This window comes from Ciconia boyciana, chromosome 7, assembly GCF_034638445.1.
Source record: "Ciconia boyciana chromosome 7, ASM3463844v1, whole genome shotgun sequence".
NCBI classification, from domain to species: domain Eukaryota; kingdom Metazoa; phylum Chordata; class Aves; order Ciconiiformes; family Ciconiidae; genus Ciconia; species Ciconia boyciana.
The window spans coordinates 19,860,802-19,879,606 of record NC_132940.1 but is presented as its reverse complement, the minus strand read 5'-3'; the positions used below and the strand labels follow the sequence as shown (position 1 = coordinate 19,879,606).

The following is an 18,805-nucleotide window of genomic DNA, read 5'->3' as shown; positions in this document are numbered from 1 at the left end:
TTCCAGTGAAGGTTTTTTTTTGTGGCATGGTTTGTTCCTACAGACTTTTCTTCTCGTAAAGCTTGGGAGGAGGTGGTAAAAGACCTTGACTGTACAAAAGCACAAAGGATTTAGTCCTTGTTGAAAATGATTGTCCATTTTGAACCACGTTTGTATGGATAAATACCACCCTGTTATGGTTCACAGAAGCAAAACTGAGGTGAAAAGTGATTCTTTACCAGGTTGTTTTTATCTGTTGCCTTCCTGTATAAGCTACTATGCTCATTTGTGTTTGTCTAAGAGAAGCCTTAGTTTTCTCTGAGAAAAGCAGAGAGAAGAGAAGAATTTATCTCAGAATTTCTCTGGGCTCCCGGCATGTTTAAATAGTCTTGGCAGCAGGATGCCTCTTCTGGCATTATTCCACCAAAAATCTGCTGTCTAGTAATCTGTTGTAATTCAGACTGCTTGCAATTGCAGGGAGGACTGTTGAAAGAAGTGCTAAATGTATGCCACCTGCTCCCACAGTTAGGTGCTGTGAGTATTCAATATGAAGAAGAAAATGCTATAGAGAGCAGTGTTCACAGAAAGAACAGGATTGGTGGGCGAGCATTCCCAGTTCTTTTTTAAATAATGCATGTGTTGCATATTTACATCAGTGTGTCAGTGAAGGGAACCTGTGAGCTTTGGCTCATATCCAGAGCTAAGAAAAAAATCCATAATGCACTGGGGAAAAATGTTGCATTTTAGTCTGCTATCCAGCTGGAGGCCCCTCTCTTTCCTTCTCTCCCTCTCTCTTTTTTAAAACGTACTGTCTTTTAAGAGAGGGTATACTCTGATTCTTTGACCAATGTAGAACATGTTCCCTGCAATGAACCTGTTTCTCTTGGGTATCATAGGCTTTTGAAACTCTTCAGCAACAGTAAAGATGGGCTGGAGTCCCCAGCCCTTGGAGAATGTAAGGAAGTCCAAAGAACTTCCCTCCACTGAGTGCTTATGAAAGAGTACATGACAACTCTCTAGAGAAGATACTGCACCTTACTTTGTTAGCAACACTGCATCCACAGAAAGGACTAATGAGCCAGAGTGGCCAGCATGGAAGCAGTACTCCAAGAAGAGATGAAGATTGAAAAATCTTATAGTAGTTGTAGAGTGGTGATGGAGATACCTCCAAGCAGATCTCATGCTTTTTGCGCTAAGGGGCAACAAGAGCTTTTTTTCCCTTAAGGAGCTAGCATCTTGGACGTGCAGATTTAATGACCATTAGAAGTAAGCCCTTTAGGGTTGAAAATTTGTTTTGGCAAGGTTTTTTTTAGTGCAACAGAAATATTGAACAGCTATGTATGTCCAGGTTAGCCTGTCTTGATGCATTTGGAATGTTCTTAATTGGATGGGTTCAAAGGGGGTGGAGGGGGAAGAATCTGAATTGAAAATGGAGGTTTAAACAGGAGGAGGAATATTAGAGCAGGGCATTTGGGTCCAGCTCCATTTTTTTGGGTATAGTTAGAATTCTTGCTGGGAAGAGGAAGTAAGAGAAGTAACTTTGTAGGTGTGTCATTATTAGCTTGGTGTACAGACAGAACACTTTGTTCTGTGCAGTGTATAACAAGTACATTATCTCACTGAATGCTGGATTTTGCAAATACAATCTAGAGCGAAGCCAAGCCAGCCTGCTAAAAGCAGCACCTGCATTCCAGTGGCTAGTGCAGGTCATGTGATGGAAGTTATAACCCAGGTAAAATGTTAATCACTAAACTTGGCACAGTTGAAGCTTTTAATCTTTTATTGCAGTTTTCTAGGGAGAGGCAAGTTATGGACAACAGCCCAGAAAAACTGAAGAAGGAGTTAGAGGAAGAACTGCAGCTAAGTAGTGAAGACTTGCGTAGCCATGCCTGGTATCATGGACGTATTCCTCGGCAGGTACGTGGTCTTTGCATTGCCAAATGTGCTTTGAGCTTTTACAGACAAGCAGAATTGCACTAAAGTACTATAAGCATCTCTGATATCTGCATTAATTTAGTAGAAGCATAATGCTTATTTGTGTGAAAGCTATGGTATTTATCACAGCTCGGCATAAAATGAGGCTGAGAAAGGATTCAGGGCATGTGCTGCTAGAAAATGTAGATATTTCAGGATTTGTGTGCACTGAATAAAGGCGGAAATGGAATTTAAGCTTTATGTGAGAATACTATCCCCACATATTGTTCAGACACACTGACATTACTTTGGTTCAGTATTCTTAACGAAAATAAAAATGTTCTTGTTTATTTTCTTTCTTGCACTTGGAGTTTGGGGGAGGGAAAAAAATCCACAACAAAATCTGTGCAATAACTTAATTTTGATCCTTAAAATCGTAGTTAATATGTTAACGCTGCCGTTGGATCGGAGCTTGGGTTCCCGGAGCCCCTGGAGCTCCCCCTGCGGGCCTCCCTCCTGTGCGTCCCCGGCTCTCAGCAGAGCTGCGGGCTGCCGGCTGCCCTTCGCCGAAGGAAGGAGAGCAGGCACGGCACCCGCATACACCGCACTTAAGATTAACTGTTAGATGCGTAGGTTATCACCTGAAAGACTAACTCAAAACAGAAAACCAGGATTTTTCTGACTCTTCCGAGTACTATGAAGTATTCACAAAGAATAAAAAATGAAAGCTGCTGTCACTTAAGGTAATAATGAAAGGACAATCTCTGGGGTCCTGTAGTAATAGCTTCTAAACTTCAGTGTGACTGTCTATTCAGATACTTTAAGCTCTAAAATCCTGAGTCATTGCTTTCCCTTCATGCCTTATTTTCTATTAGCAAACTAGAAGAAATATAGAGGCAAAAGTGGGTCATGCTTCTGGCTGCTGGGCATTTTCCAAGAAGCCCCTCCAGATCTCTGCTGTGGGATGAGCTCTTAATTTTAGAATTGAAGACATCATTCTTCTACCACACTTCATGCTTTGCTTTTTATTTCTGGCTTTGTTTGTCCTCCCAGAGCAGCCAAATTAAGTCCTATGTTTAAGAATATTTTGTTGCAATGTGGTGTTTGACTACTTGTTTTCTGATTCTGAAAGTATTTTTTTGTATAATTCTTTTTTCCTCAAAGGTGGCAGAAAGCCTCGTTCAGAGAGATGGAGATTTTCTGATTAGGGATTCTCTCTCCAGTCCTGGGAACTTTGTTCTTACCTGTCAGTGGAAAAATACCTCTCAGCATTTTAAAATCAACAGAACAGTTCTAAGACTCAATGAAGCCTACTGCCGTGTTCAGTATCAGTTTGAACTTGAAAGTTTTGACAGTATCCCCGGCTTAGTTAGGTACTATGTTGGGAACCGCACACCAATATCAAAGCAGAGTGGAGCAATTATTTTTCAGCCTGTCAACAGGACTGTGCCTCTCAGGTGTCTAGAAGAAAAGTATGGTGTAACTCCAGTCCGACAAAAAGAGCCAAGTATCCCTGAAGGAAAAACAGAAACTGCAAAAAGGCTGAGTCTTGGTGTATCCAGCATGCAATCCCCGGAGCAGAGCATACCCAGAGGAAATCTGTTGAGGTACTTAAATTTTGCTGTCCTTAGGGAGGGAAATGAGGTAACTCTATCAGCTCCCACTATAAGTGATGTGAATTTTCACTCTGATTTTAGATGGAAGACTAGACGTGAGGGTTTGCTCATTTTTAGCAAAGGATCTTTTAGGGCCTGGTTTTTGAAACTTCCTGATGTTGTTAAGAAGATGGTAACTACTTTGTGGTTATGGGGCTTGATCTTCAGAAAATTTAAGCTACGTTAAGGAGGTAAAATAAGTGGGGATGGATGAAGCCATGATGTAAGTGGCAAGGCTGCACACAGTCTTCAGTCATCATGTGACCCCGAGCATGCCCCAGGTTTATGGGGAGGCTCTTACCCCTGATATTTGCATTGCAATAGTGACAAAAGAGTGCTTCCTGAATGCCATTTGATTGTCCTAGCAAAATAAAGTAATTCTACCAGACTGGTAAATGAGTGCAATAACCAAATTCTGAAAATATCTTTGGAAAAACAAGATGCACGTCTGCAGTTCCAAAGGGACTAGTTGCTTAAAGATGGTGATGTCTTTGGCTCTGGTTCTCCATTTGCAAGTTGATGCAATTGAGGAGGGGGAAGGGATAATTCATTTAAAATCTACAGAGCAAGAGCACATGTAGACTCTGGAAGCACAACAGCAGTGCAGCTTGTTCTTCAGTGACTTGGCAAATCTTGACTAGTATAAGGCAAAGGATTAAAATAAAATCTTGCTGCTGCTCCAGAGAAGTGTCTCTTTCCATATTTGACTTCTGCAATAAAAATAACAAGTGTGGGATAATGGGTCCTAATTTCAGCATCCAAATCAAATGTTTCATTAAAAAGTCTCAACATTCAAAGAAACACTCTCACGAATGCTGCAGGGTCACACATACAGCCCATTTCATTGCTACCACAACAGCATGAAGTACCTTTTATTCTTATAAGCTGCCCAAGTGGAAAGCTAATGATCCTTGCCCTGGTTATGATATATTCTGGCAATTAGTTATGTATGTTAAGAGTGTTGGATATACTGATATGTTTTTGTTTGCATTTTTGTTTACCCTAGAAACAAAGAAAAAAGTGGTAGCCAGCCAGCTAGTTTGGATCATGTTCTGGAGAAAAGATTCCCTCTAAAGGCTCACCAGTCAGAGAGCTATCTGCTAGTAGGTATGTTTCGTAATTAAATGTTTCACGCTTAGAGTCTGTGTGTGCCCAGGTGGTCTGTTACACTTCAGACCAAAGTGAGACTGTTGAGTGTTCTGTGTCCTGTACATACAGTTATATTTAATGGCCAATGTATGCTGTGTTAGCATACTGCTTGTTCTTTAAGTCATCGGAACAGGTTTTTTATTTACAATGCACCAGCGAGTTGAGTACCTTAGCACACAACTCAGCAGGCTTCCACACCAAAAAAAATGACAGCTACAGTTGGCATTAATATGCTTTTTGACAGTATTACCTTTCCCCACTTGCGCTTTACAAGAACTAACTTGTTTCACTTGTGTCATTCTGACAGAAGTCTGTTAAGTAGAAGCAGTGTTTCATGGAAATCCTGGTAACTGCTTTTTCTCAGGGTAGAGTATGCAGATGTGGTAGTGTTCCTCACCAGGAGAAAAGCGCTACCATGGCTTTTGTACTCAGTGCTATCCTTCTGTCTCTCTCAATCTCTCTCTCTCCCCTATCCACCCCATCTCTTTTGCTTTTCATTCCTTTCCACACCTTTGCTGCTGTCTGGTTCCATGGCCACTGCCATTGTCTTCCTCCAGTGATACAAGTGTACCAACACTTGATCAGTTGTTGATCGTGGCTTTTTCTTTCTCACATTCTTCAGAGATTTAAGCAATTGTTTCCACACTAACATACTGTGTAAGGAAGCTTGCAATGATGCATCTATTCCCATGTGGACAAATTCCAGTGTTTGACTTCCAAGGCTGCTAGTAATTTTGAATACAGTAGCTGTTAAAATTTATAGTGCCTATTGTGGAAAGACTTCTTGAGCCAAAGATAATATTAAGTATTTGTATAGTGAGACTGTATTTTGATAGAAAGGGTGTGCTCCTTTGTTTTAGCAGTGGGATGGACAGACATTCATAAAACAAGTTTCTGTCCATCTGTAATTGAATTGATTCTCTTATTCCAATCCATGGCTGCAAAAACTTTTATTTTGATACTATAACAGTTAACCCCATGCATTTTGTCATGGGGTCCTCCGAGCGGGTTCTGCTGTCATACTGCTTGTAAGTGGTGACAGGCTGTGATTTGCAGGTTTTGTTGTCTGCATAAATTGAGAGCCCCCTGGAAACAAGCAGTAAAGCCCTCATGATGCAACTGGCCACTTTGCTGTAGATACCAGCAAATGCACTGAGAACTGCAGATTGGGAATGTCTGTACAGGGTTCAGTCCTATATTGGATGCCGAGGTTTGCGTATGCAATGAGTACAGGATGAAGCATAAATACACAGAAGTATATGGATGTGTTTCTCCAGCTCTTCAAATCATCCACGGTTTAGCAAAAAGATTATCATCCCTGAAATTCATTCCTTCCATACCTTATTGCAGGTTCAGGCTTGACTTTGGGAAGCTTTTCTTTCATCTCCAACTTGTCATTCTCAGAAATGACTCATCTTTTATGTGGTGTGGCTGGAAGTTTCTGTTTTTATAGCCTAGATCAGGTTACAAAGAAACCTCCTATTCCAAGCCATGGAGACTATCCAGCTCTGACAGTATAGCCCATGTATGCAGGAGGGACTGGAATTATTATCAGCCTTACCACAGAATAATATTATGGTGCAGCTGTTCTGTGTATTTGGGATTTTGGGAGGATCAGCAAGTGAATGGAATTTGCAGGCTAGCTCATTCCTCAAAATACAATTTCATATACATTTTTGTCAGCAAATAATTGGCATAATCTGACAATATATTCCTCAGGAAATAGCATTAAGAGATGAACCCTGGGACAGGCATCAGGAATTGTGTATGTTTTGGCCTTCTAAATTACCGTTTTCCCCTCCAGGTTCAAGACATCCATCTCGGTTACCTGAAGCAGATGCAGACTCCTGTCCCAGCTCTCCTGCATTTAGAACAGGCAGTGAACCTTCTCTAAGCCCCACAGCTGTTCAGAAAGTCACCTCTGAGTCACAAGCAGGGGAAGCTCTTAGAGGATCAGACAGTCAGCTCTGTCCGAAGCCTCCACCTAAACCCAGCAAAGCACCCCTGATGAAGCCCCCAGATTCTCCTTTAGCTTCTCACAGTTCAGAAGGACACTATTGTGAACTAAGCCCTGCCAGAGATCCTGCAGCAACAAAACAACATTTATGTCAGAAAAATAGCTATGTGGAACATCTGACACGAAAGGAGAGGGGAACACACTCATTCAGGAACTCTGAAACAAACTATTTGATCCTGGAAGACGACCTTACAATGAACTCCGCAGATCCTTTAGAAGCTTCAACTGAGATGGCTGAAGAAGACAGCATCTTTTCTGCACCTGTTTTTGAGACGGTGTCTAGTTTTAAACCGAATGATTTTGAATCCAAACTACTTCCTCCTGAAAACAAGCCATTGGAAACATCAATGTTAAGAAGAGTTAAGGAGCTTTTCACCAACAACAATCCAAAGATTATCGCACAGCATATTCTTAGAATGGACTGCAAGGTAAAAAAAAAAATTCTTGCATTATATTTTATATTATGCAAGTTTAGACTTTTTAAAGAACTGATTTTAAAAGATTAATAGGTAAATTTGCAGCTAATGTAATAAATGTATTGACTTGCTTGCAGGAATTTTTAGGGTGGGGTTTTTTCTTTCCATTTGAAGAACAGGAATGTAACAAACCCTTTGGACTAAAGATCTCCCACCATCCTTGACTTTAGACTCACATTCTCAGTGTTCCATACATCTTTTTAATCTCCTATCAGTTGCTGTATATCTGTGATTCAGCCTTTCTTCTATACTGGAGGAAGAGCTATCTACACTGTAAACCATTGTGGAAAGAACTTACCATGACAGGAAATAGCTAGTTAGCTCGCAAGGGCAAGCAGCAGACAGACATTACCTGGTTGCCATACTGCTGGCCATAATATAAGATGTTCAGTGGACCTTCTAAAACTAGCTGCTCTTCTAATCTTTGTCTGAGTCTCTGTCTTACAGCTGGATATGTGGTGTGGGAAAATAGCTATCAGGACGTCTGCATTTCTCTCCTATGAGAGAACTGTATTGCTAGTGGAGTTGTTCAGAAAGATGTAAAAACCCAAAGAACTATTTTTCACAATGTAGAACTTTCACAATGTTCAGCTGACAGGGCTTGGAGATTATCTATTGGATCAGAAATATGGAAAGACAGGAGAAGTCATCTCATTATGAGATTATGACTTTGTGTAATAAAAGAAATGCAAGTTCAGTTGAATCTGCACTGCTTTTCTGGGACGACTGAGTGCTGTACCTGCCACAGAGCAGCTACAGGAACCAAGTGTCATGGGCTTTGTTGGGTTTTGGTGGTTTGTTTTTTTTAAGAGCAGCTTGGAAAGCAACAGACGTGGATACTTACTGGGAAACTCCATTGCAGACAAGAGAGGAAGTGGGAATGGTGGTGGTCCAGAAGAAACACGTCTGTAGCGCTCTCCTAGTGCTGCTGCACTGATTCACACCACAGGTCTGGGAAATGGGCAGTTCACTGGAGCAGCAATGGGATGAGTGTGTGTGAGTGCCTGCCAGCTGCTGAGTTCCTGCCAACGGCAAACACAGCTTCTCTACTCAGTAGCAGCGTTGGCTGCTGCTAAGTGAGGCTTCGTTGCAGACATGGTGACTCAGAAAAACTCAGCTCCACAACTGCTTGGTCTTTACAAAGTGATAGATAGGCTGCTTGACTGTGGTACCAAGAGTACTAACAGCATTCTCTAACGTTTTAGTTCCAAAATTCACCTTTTCCTCCTTCAACCTAATAACAATAACCAGAATGTCTTTTAATATATTGTTAAAGAGTATGTTGCTTGAAGGCATAGGATATGCATACCTTAGAGAAGTAGTAAGGGGTTTTATATATATACTTATATATTATATTCAATTAGCTCATTATTAGTCTCCTCTTTTAAATCCTATAAACTTTGGAATGGGGCCAAGGAGACTGGCCTGCTGGAAGTGTGGGAGCTTGCACAATTAAGAGTCACTGGAGTGTTTTACAGAAACAGGGTTTTGGATTTTGCAGCAGGAACAGTAACTAGCTGGGACATGTAGAGAAGTCTATTTTATCTTCATCTTGCAGTGCTGAGAGCCAATGGCTGTCATTCATTGGTAACTTGTTGCACACTACTGCACTGATAAGAACTGCATGATACAATGAGATTGGCATGTGAACTGGGCCAGAATAAATGCTTTGTACCAAGATCTGTGATAAGGCTGAAGTACGTAGGTCTTCCTGTGGCATCAGCAGCTCAGTTTGCCTTTTAAATAATGACATTTCTAATAATGAAAGAAGCACCCATATGGTAAGTGATGGAGTGAATATCTGCCACTTGCATGCCTGAGACTTTTTGATGAAGGAGTAGCAATCAGTGTGTCTCCAGGGGCTTCGTATCACTCCTGCGTCTCTAGAAGTGAAACAGGTTTCTCTAGTGCTAGATTTTGTACCAGTGAGACTTGTTGTGTGGCCCAGATAGATTGCTTTCATCTTTTCATAACCAAGAAAGCCTGCTGATGGGTGTATCAGAAAATAGCAGGCAGATTGGTGTATAACTGTGTCAACATAAAGGCCTTAAACCAGCAGATAATCTCACATTATCATATTAATGTGGGTTTGCTTGTATTTAGCATATATAATTGTTATTAATATAACCAGTAGCTAATACTGTATGTTTAAAAAGCAAAGACAAATTGGTGAGGGTGTCAGCTTTCATATACTGACTTCATTAGGCACTCAATATTCAGTGTCCTCCTTAAAGTCCTTTTACTAATTCATCCTTTTGAGGACCCTGTGGTGTAATCCAAAAACATTGAGCAGTCGTCTTTTTAGAGATGAAGAAGGCGAAGCAAATGCATACATCTTAAAGACCAAAGAGCAGTGCCGCCCTGACAAGGATCAGGCCAAGAGAGCACCACGTTTCCTGGAGCTTGCATATGAATCTTTCTGGAAGTGGAGGATGGAAGTTTGATAAAGCATTTTGGTCACACCTTTTATATGTCTTCTGATGGCTGAATCATGCAAAAAAAAATTTTATTGGTCTTTTTGTGTAAGGTACTGAATGTGCCTAAGTTAATTTTTCCTTAGATGACTGTATTCTGATGTTGCACACTGTGCACCTAGCTCTATATGCTCTGCACTAACCTGGAGGACTTCTACATGGCTAGGGTTTTTTTTTCTTAAGTAAGTTATTTCAAAACTCACGCACAAATTTTTGCACTTGACAGGTGGCAAGGATACTAGAAGTTTCTGAAGAGATGAGGAGGATTATGGGAGTGAACTCTGGTCTTGAACTGATTACCTTGCCTTACGGACACCAACTGCGCCTTGACCTAATTGAAAGGTAAATGTTCCTGTTACTCATTTCCAGGGCAGATGGCCAGAAGATCAGATCATTGCTACATTGTACTCTGCATTTCCTCAAAGAATGCTCTCCTGTATGTTTTCTGAATTCACGGGTATATAAGATAATTTAGTGAGGTGGCATATAACTTCTGTTTGCATAGGAAGAATTCCTTAAGGTCATGAGGCAACTCCATGCACGTAATACAGGGAAAGGGGAATTGTATTGAAAGCAGGGTCCTTAGAGCTGCTGAACACCTGCAGCTCTCCTTTAAGAGCTCAGGTAAACTAAAGTTCAGGGAACCTATTAATCTAGCTGAGCATGTAAGTGTTTGTGGAAGAGACTGAAGGTAGTAGCCTTCTGCAACTAGGGAAGAGGCTAGGGGATTTAGTAAAGTAAAAAAATGATCAGCAAAGCTTTCTGTAAAACCTCTGCACAAGTTAAGGGGGAACAATTAGGGCCTTCTATCCCTGATCTAGCTTTTCTGCTTCTCTGATTCAGATTTCAGTAGTATATTGCTGAAATTTAGGGGGAAGGTCCCAGGATTTGAGTGTGGAAGACAAAGGGCATTGGGGCAATTTTCCAGTAAGTGTTCATTCATTCATTGCTTGAGCAGAATTTTGTGTAGTAGTAATATCTTAGGAAAATTTATTAAATTTATTAAAATACAAATTCAAAGCCAACATATATAGTTATTCCATATAATGGCATTGTTGGTCTTGATACAAAGATGTTCGTAAGAGTAAGTTTGCTGGGCAGACCAAGATACTGAAATATACCTTTGAATTGATCTTGTTTGAACACATATATCATTAATAATTTGTAACCAGTAGTATAAATTGTTTCACTTACAGGCACAATACCATGGCAATAGGAATAGCTGTGGATATCTTGGGTTGCACAGGAAATCTAGAAGACAGAGTGGCAACATTAAACAGGATCATCCAAGTCGCAGTGGAGCTGAAGGACTCACTGGGGGATTTGTATGCATTTTCTGCCATTATGAAAGCACTGGAAATGCCACAGGTAAAAATCTGTTTCTCTTTTTGTTCCAAAACATGGAGTTGTTTGATGGTTTATTTAATTTAATTTATGCAATTTCTTCAAGACTAGAGAGATCATCAGAACAGAAACCTTGTTAACTAGCAGTGTACTTATCCTGTTTATTGCTATGGAGTCAATAATGGGTATTCTCTGTTTTGTTTGAACAGGTCACTAGGTTAGAACAAACCTGGACCTCTCTAAGACATCGTTATACTCAGACTGCCATTATGTATGAAAAACAGCTGAAGCCATTTAGCAAAGCTTTGCATGAAGGACAAGATGAGTGGAATAGTGAGTATGAGCAGCACTGGTTTTTATTTAGCCTTTTAACTCTCCCACTACTGATTTCCTGTGTAGGGAGATGAGGCAGCTGCTGTTTCGGTAACTGTGCATCATATGTTAAAATGATTGTGTGAACTTGTATAATGCAGTATAAGGCAATGAAACAGAAGGAAACAGTCTGCCAGCCAAACATCAGTATGTGCTTGTGTGCATGTACCTATGTAGAATGTGACGTTCTGCCCAAACCCACACTCCCTCTTCGTGGAACAGAAACTGAAAAGACTCTGCATCATCTTGCCTCAGAGACAAGAAAAAAAATCTCCTTCTGCAGAGGAGTTACTTCTGGCAGATTTTGCTTTTTATTTCCTTTGCCTGTTGGATCAGAGGATGAATCCTCAAATACAAAGAATGGGTTAGTCAGATAATTCCTCTGATGACATCAGGTGCTCCTGCATCAGATTCTTTGCAGCGCTAGTCTCCAAAGGGGTGCAAGGCAGGGGTAGCATTACTCTGAACATTTCTCTAAGAGAATGGGTAGAGAAGGAAAACTTTTTAGCCTCAGACTTTATTGGAATGACCCAGATTTCAAATGTGTTTAAAATGTCTGTGCCACTGTCTAAATAATTCAGCAGAGCCTTCTCTTGTAGCAAATACACTTTTCCAACCCTAATTTGTCTTGGCCTTCTCCCCCAACCAGTTCACTGGAAACTGGGAGGACAGGTGTATCTGAGGTAAGGTGCTAGTTTGAAAGATGGAAGACAAATAGTAGTTGTTTCCAACTTTGAAAAGAATACTGCAGTTACAATACCTTCTTCAATTAGCAGGTTTTATAATGTCTGATGATATGATTAATTTGTTACTCTCTATCCCAGAGACCGTCAGTGCTCCCCAGAACAACGTAACAGTGCCACTGCTGATGCCTCTCATTACCTTGATGGAGCGACAAGCTGTCATTTTTGAAGGCATGGACCTGTGGGAAAGCAGTGACCAAAGCTGCGAAATAATGCTCAAGCACTTGGCCACAGCGCGCCAGATAGCACAGAATGCAGAAATGTACAGCTTGACTGCAGAACGGATGCTGGAAGGTAGGGAGCACTAGGAGGAGAAACTGCTGCACATTAACAGAATGCATGCGTTGTTATGTCTGAAGAATAAAGTCTCTGCTTAAGTGCCACTAAAAGTTAGTGTAAGAAATTCTTCTCCTCTTTCATGGGAGCTGAGACAGATAGTAGCAAATGTCCTGCAGGAAACTCACTCCGAGGACAACATCAATAGTTTAAAAGCAGACAGTAAATTATTCACCACTATAGTTCTCCAGTAAGCAATAGAGCATTCATTTTTGCTAAACATACTCAAAGTTCTCATAACTTAATATGTTGACCCTTCTAGCAACTGAATAGAAGTACAGTAAGGACCAAGGATAACTTCCTGTCTTCTGTACAATTTAAAATTCCTACTCTGTTTTTTGCGAATAAAACACCACCCATCATAAGATGATGATGATGATGGTTGGTACTTTACAGCAGCGCAAGATGCAACACCGAGATCTTGACTGCTTGCAGCCAGAAAGCAGCAACATGTTAATAATGTGACTTTGTATTTTAAACTTGCAGTGAAAAAGTTAAGGGAATGTAATTGAGAAATGTAAGTATTTCTGCAGGCAGCGTGTATACATCAGTAAATTATATTTAAGGTCAGGCTATAATGACAATTCTAGACTTAGAATTGAGCAAAGGATAGCCTGTCCCAGTGTCCCTACAGCCATTCGTGTGCTACTAGAATGTCACAGATGATGGAAAGGATTGTCACTGTTTTACTAGCTTGTTAAAATCATTGTGCAAAAGGAACCCAGCACACTAAAGCTTATCTTATTTGGAGGGAATACAGTTTAAAAGCCATTTCTTCTGAATAAAAAACTTGCCTGATGGTGGTATTGTGGGATTCTTTTTACTTACTAGGTTTCCAGCCAGATGAAGAGATGAGCGAAATCTGCAAGACAGAATTTCAAATGAGATTGCTCTGGGGCAGCAAAGGAGCACAAGTTAATCAAAATGAAAGATACAAGAAATTCAGCCAGATTTTAACTGCACTTTCCCGAAAACTGGAACCTCCTCCAGTTAAGCAGGTGGAACAATTAAGTATATAAGACTCTGTAAACACTATTTAAATGATATACTTGAAATAACCTTAGCTTTCTTTTGGCAATTTGATACTGCACAAACTTCTTGCATTTCACAAGATGTTTAGAACTTAACTGCACAATGCACACTTGTTTTAAAACTACTGATTTCTAAACAAATTATTTATTTACTGTGTCACCAAGTCATTTAATGATCCCTTTAAAGAGTTAGGTTATCCTGTAAGATATGTCATCTTATAGCTTTCTGTATCTCCCCAGAGTTGCAATGTTTTGATAATGCCTAGGAGTAAGGGCATTGGCATCTTAACATTAAAATGAAGCAAATAAGTGTAAATAAAATGATAGATTAAGTATGTGACATTGCAGAAAATGTGTTGTATAATATTCCTTTAATGAATATAAAACACTGCACATAGAATTGTGAATTCAAGTGTATCTTTATGCAAAATAATTTGCATATTTGCAGGTTGCAGAAATGATCCTTTATCTGTGACCACAACAGAAGGCTCAAATATCACTGCACCGATGAAAGTAGAAAATTAGTTGTATATATGTTGGGACAACTTAGGGGTTTTTTAAGACAGCATCCGTAGTAGTTTAGCTTTTGCTAGAACCTGCACGACAGCTATGCTGCCAGGAATGAATGATGAAATGGCAAGAACAAACAATCCAGATAGATAATTAAAATGCTTTCAGATATGAGTAAATGTGGGTGTATGTATATATTAAACTTGCTTCATTTACTGAGGTGAATCACTTTGGTAAGTAGTAGGGTTTTTTTCTTGGATGAAGGCAAAGCACAAGCTGTTAGCACTTTTAATATAGGAAATCAGTGTGCATGGTGTTTATATAAAGAGTGCTTTAGCAGCAAATTCCACTTTGTCACATACAGAATTGGTGTATAAGCATTATCCCCAGAAGTTGTATAAATATTTAAGCAAGAACTATGGTTAGAGCTGCATGTGCTCGTTGTCAGTAAGCCTGTTTCTGGAGTGAGATGTTTGTTACTTAGGCATTTGAAAGTACTTGAGGAGGTTAGGGTAGCACCAAAACTGTGTATTACCAAATGTAGCACCAAAATGGTGTTATCTGTTCCCCCCCATCTACAATCATAGCAGAGGTTCTACCACCATAAGAAGAGGTTACAGACCCCTCATGCTGAAAGTCTCGCTGGCAATCTTAACAGAAGACAAATGGGGAAGCTAATTACTTAGACCATGAAAAGATTTTTTTATTCCATGAAAATATTCTCAACAGAGAACACTATTTTTAAACAAAGCATTTAACATTTAGGAAATCAACATGTGCACAAAAAAGGATTAGAAATTACTGGAAAATGTAAGATTCTTTAAGACAAGTCATGTTCAGAATTTTAGAAGTGATTTATAACTAGCTGTGCAAGTACAAATGTTTTTTTCCTATGTTTAATAAACCTCATACAAGTTGCACTCTCCCTCATGAAAGCAACCTGCCTCCAAAGGAAGCAAATCCTGGTTTTAGAAAAACAAACAGTAGCGTGAAAAGAACATTTAGTCCTTTACCAGGAAGTGTTATTACTGACCTGCAAGGCTGGTAGCCAGGCAAACCACAGGCCCTTTAGCAGAAAATACACAGATCACATTTCCTCCTTTTCTCTAACTTTAAAATAAAAAAGCACTAGATTTAAAAAAACAAACAAAACAAAACCCACAAAAAAAAAAAACCAACCCAGAAAACCCCAAACCCAAAAACTACCTAAGTAGTTTTGTCAGTATTGAGTAATGTCACATTATTATATAAATAACCCTGGATACAGGCTCCAAAAATCTAAACTTTAGAGTTTAATAGCCCCCATAATACACTAGGTCAAGCTGTGTAATAGTGGTATACATAAAAGGAATAAACCTCTACACAAGTCACTCAAATTCAGTTTTACTGGTAGTACAGTTCCTAATAACACTGAAATTAAAAAGATTCCAGCACTGCTGCATCCAAATATTGCTTCAGACCCCAGAAAAACAGGATGTTTTGATTATTATTTCATTTCCCCAAACAGCAGGTGGCTGGTTGACAAGCTTGCTTTGATGCAAGTATCCTTCCCCCCCACATCTCTAGTCTAATTCTTATCGCCCTAATAAATCAGATATGATGTATTTATTAATAGAACCACAAATGGGAAGCAAGACAACATAAGCAATAGGGGCACTACAGACAACTATATTTACACGTATAAACATATCCAAATTTCAATTGTTTACAAGTAAAAGTGCACATAGATCATTACGAAGTATCACTCAAATTTTAACTGGTCCATACAATGAAGCATCACCTGGAAATGGACTAGCACTGCAGTAATTAAAATTGGAACTTCATAGTCAAAAACTAAGAGACAGTTTCCATAAAAATATTTTAAAAAATATTAAAGTCAAATGAAGAGATACACGTTTCAATGTATAAAATTCATGATGCACCATGTATCCAGTAAAGTAGAGCTCTAGAAAACACCTACCATGGCTACCTCAGCAGCTGCAGCACTGTGAAAAGAGCTGAGACACAAAGCCCTTTGTGGGATACTGTAAGTGGTAGTGTTGGCAAACAACAGATTTAGGCACTCTAGTTTAAGGCAGCATTTGAATGGCAAGTGGTTGACTTCTGAAAACAGTCATTAGCTTGCAGTGGTGAATCTCTCTGGTGGTGTTCCAGGTTTTCAGTGCTCCCAACAGGTTACTGAAGTGCTGAAGATGGACCACAGTCTAGGAGTTTCTCTTGATTGCATTGTAGGCTAGAGCTGAGATGTATTATTTCCCCAAATCAACACAAATACATTATGGTCTCTTATCCGTTATGCCAAAAACTGGAATGTAATGATGGTTGCAGTGGTATAGTTATAGCAGCATACATGGATACTGGGATGAAACTCTAGTGCTGAAGATATTTAAACAAAATGATTTGTTACAAAATAAAACAAGCAATGATGGCAAAGTGTTATGCAGACATGCCTGACTGTCCTAGGCATGCAGGAGGAGGTTAAGGGCGAGCATGGAGGTGGCACAGGCAGACTGATAACTGACATATGGTTCTAAATGACTGCCAATTAAAATGGGTTGGAAAAGCGCATGATTAAGATAACCAAAACATAGCACAAGCTAAAATACAGCTTGTGCATCTGGGACAACCTAGGACAACAAAAATAAAGCAATTTTAGGAGCAGTAGCCTTTCTACTCTGGTAATGGATCTCTATTTTCCTGCACAAATTGAAGAATTTGTAATACATCCTTACCTATGTATGGAGATGCTAAGATGTTAGTGACTAAATGTATGTCTGCATGCATTCATGCAACTAGCTTTTCCCCTTGGGCCTCCCAGTCTAGCACCCCATCCCCCCCACCCCCCCAGCAGCTGCATGTAACCTCCTTCAAGATCTCGCCCATTTTCTCAGAAACCCGCTTCAGGAACCTGCAGTCCAAGAGGAAAAAGAAAAGAACAAAGTTACTGAAGGCCTTCAGAAGACAGAGAAGCGTGCTCAGTTCTAACAGGCCATTCTGAGTGGCTGTACATTAGCCTAGTACTTAATTCCACAAACTCTCATTAGAAATACAAGCCACAGCTTTTAGATTAGATTTTTTTTCCCCCCTCGTAGTCAGGTAGTGCAATGCAGTTTCCAGTCCTCAGCGATTTAACAGTGAGGGGAATTACTGTACATATAAGACCTTGATTTCAAACTAAACATGATGCAATTAAAAGACTCAGCTTACAGGCACAGATTAAGAATATAAAATCATTCCCTTTTCAGGAGCAGAGAGAGGTTTCAGTAAGACATCAAGCATTACATCTGGTCTCTTTTTTTTGTTTGTTCAAGGTATCTAGAGTAAAAACAATTAAGTTGTGTCCAATACACAACATTCTACATTACAAGTACTGAAAAGAAAGGAGAGAGGCAGGTCAGTGGACTTTCTGTCCTTCTTAATCATAATGTTTTTTCCTGAGTATTTTTGTTGAGCTTTCAGAATCAGAAAACATTTTCCTGTTTAAGAAGTGAAAGCTGCCAAGTATTTGCTAAGGAAGGAAATTAATAATTTTCAGTAACTGAGTTCAGTTAGTTATTAGAGGAAAAAACCCTCTGTTTTAAGCATATAGTTTAAGTCATAAAAGTGTGAACAGTAAATATTAGAGATCTTTAAGTAATTTTTCAGTTCTCTATAAAAACAAAGTATTCTATAGAAAAAGCAGGAATCCTGTGCTTTTTCAGTTTAATAGCTGAACTGGATTTAGTGCTTTGTAAAGCAGGAACATTAGATCAGTTAAACAAAGCAGAAGACATTGGTCAAAATTACAGACCAGTGTAAGACGCATAATTTAATGTGGTCATCTCTAAAAAAAACTATAGCAAACTCACATTGCAAACAACAGACCATGCTGACTTCTGATACACTAATGCTTTCCATGAACCTGTGTAACTTACTTTCCACTATTTTCCCTCGGGAATGTACAACTGAAAGCTGCCAGTTTACTGTTAGATATAGGTTACTGCACCTTTGCTGTTTTTCTCTAGCGTTACATCTATATATGAAGTTGGCACATAGCCTTCTTCTCCATTATGTCTTCGAGCTCTTGTCCACCCATCTCCTTTGTCCTCCTCAATAATGTACAAAATTTCCCCTTCTTTCATTGCTAGAGTGCCTTCATTATGACCTGGGAAAACAAGAGGCAAAGAAGTCTCAGTGTTCAGACAGAATTTCAAGTCATCTTTTTCCCAGGGCATAGTTTCCAGATTATATATAAACAGGAAGAACCAAAAATCTGTGCAAGAGAACATATGGTCAAACAGGCTTACAGACAAAAACCTAGTCCAATTTGTAAAGCTGAATATTTGCCAATAGCTGTGCTAATATTTATCTTAGCACAAAAGAACTGCTCATGAATTAAACTGATTTATAAAATATTTCCACTGATGTTACAAGCAACTAGTTGCTCATACCATTAATTTACTTTAAATCATTTTACCTGTCTTCTCTATAGCAAATAATCCATGCCTTATAGTCAAGTTGCCTTATAGTTAAGGAATCATAGTGCATGTTGTTAACCTTACCATCAAACGGATATATTGCCTTGCAATGTCCTATAGCTGGTAATGGATCATCATCTTCAAACTCATCATCAAACTCATTTGGATGTGCATGTTGCTGTGGTGGGCCTCGAACTTCCTGATTTGCATCATCTGTGTAACTCCCTTCAGGGCTATAATGCAATGATTGGAGCGTGAGGACTCTGAAGAGTTCTTAGCTCAAACTCAGAACATACATGCATCACACAGAAAGGGCAGACTGTGGATATCGCTTTGGGAATGCCTATT

At 39.5% G+C, this 18,805-nt stretch overlaps 2 protein-coding genes across 10 annotated transcripts in view; one reads left to right on the top strand and one right to left on the bottom strand.

Annotated features, from left to right (window-relative positions):
• The window catches only part of BCAR3 (BCAR3 adaptor protein, NSP family member), an 80,535-nt gene extending 65,392 nt beyond the window's left edge, over positions 1-15,143 (top strand). For all 7 annotated transcript variants that reach the window (XM_072868353.1, XM_072868349.1, XM_072868351.1 and 4 more), the window contains 9 exons: positions 1,768-1,896; positions 3,058-3,500; positions 4,555-4,655; positions 6,502-7,142; positions 9,891-10,006; positions 10,861-11,032; positions 11,218-11,341; positions 12,205-12,417; positions 13,291-15,143. In XM_072868353.1, the coding sequence (XP_072724454.1) occupies positions 1,768-1,896; positions 3,058-3,500; positions 4,555-4,655; positions 6,502-7,142; positions 9,891-10,006; positions 10,861-11,032; positions 11,218-11,341; positions 12,205-12,417; positions 13,291-13,478 (2,127 nt within the window). In that variant the 3' untranslated portion in view covers positions 13,479-15,143. The remainder of the gene's footprint in view (positions 1-1,767; positions 1,897-3,057; positions 3,501-4,554; positions 4,656-6,501; positions 7,143-9,890; positions 10,007-10,860; positions 11,033-11,217; positions 11,342-12,204; positions 12,418-13,290) is intronic.
• A 79-nt stretch (positions 15,144-15,222) lies between these two features.
• FNBP1L (formin binding protein 1 like) overlaps positions 15,223-18,805 on the bottom strand; it is a 58,930-nt gene continuing 55,347 nt past the window's right edge. Inside the window, exons 13-15 of one of the 3 annotated variants that reach the window (XM_072868357.1) lie at positions 18,542-18,690; positions 17,986-18,144; positions 15,223-16,908 (exon numbers count right to left, since the gene is read on the bottom strand). In XM_072868357.1, coding sequence (XP_072724458.1) covers positions 16,901-16,908; positions 17,986-18,144; positions 18,542-18,690 — 316 coding nt within the window. In that variant the 3' untranslated portion in view covers positions 15,223-16,900. The other 2 variants (XM_072868358.1, XM_072868356.1) reach the window with 2 other exon arrangements.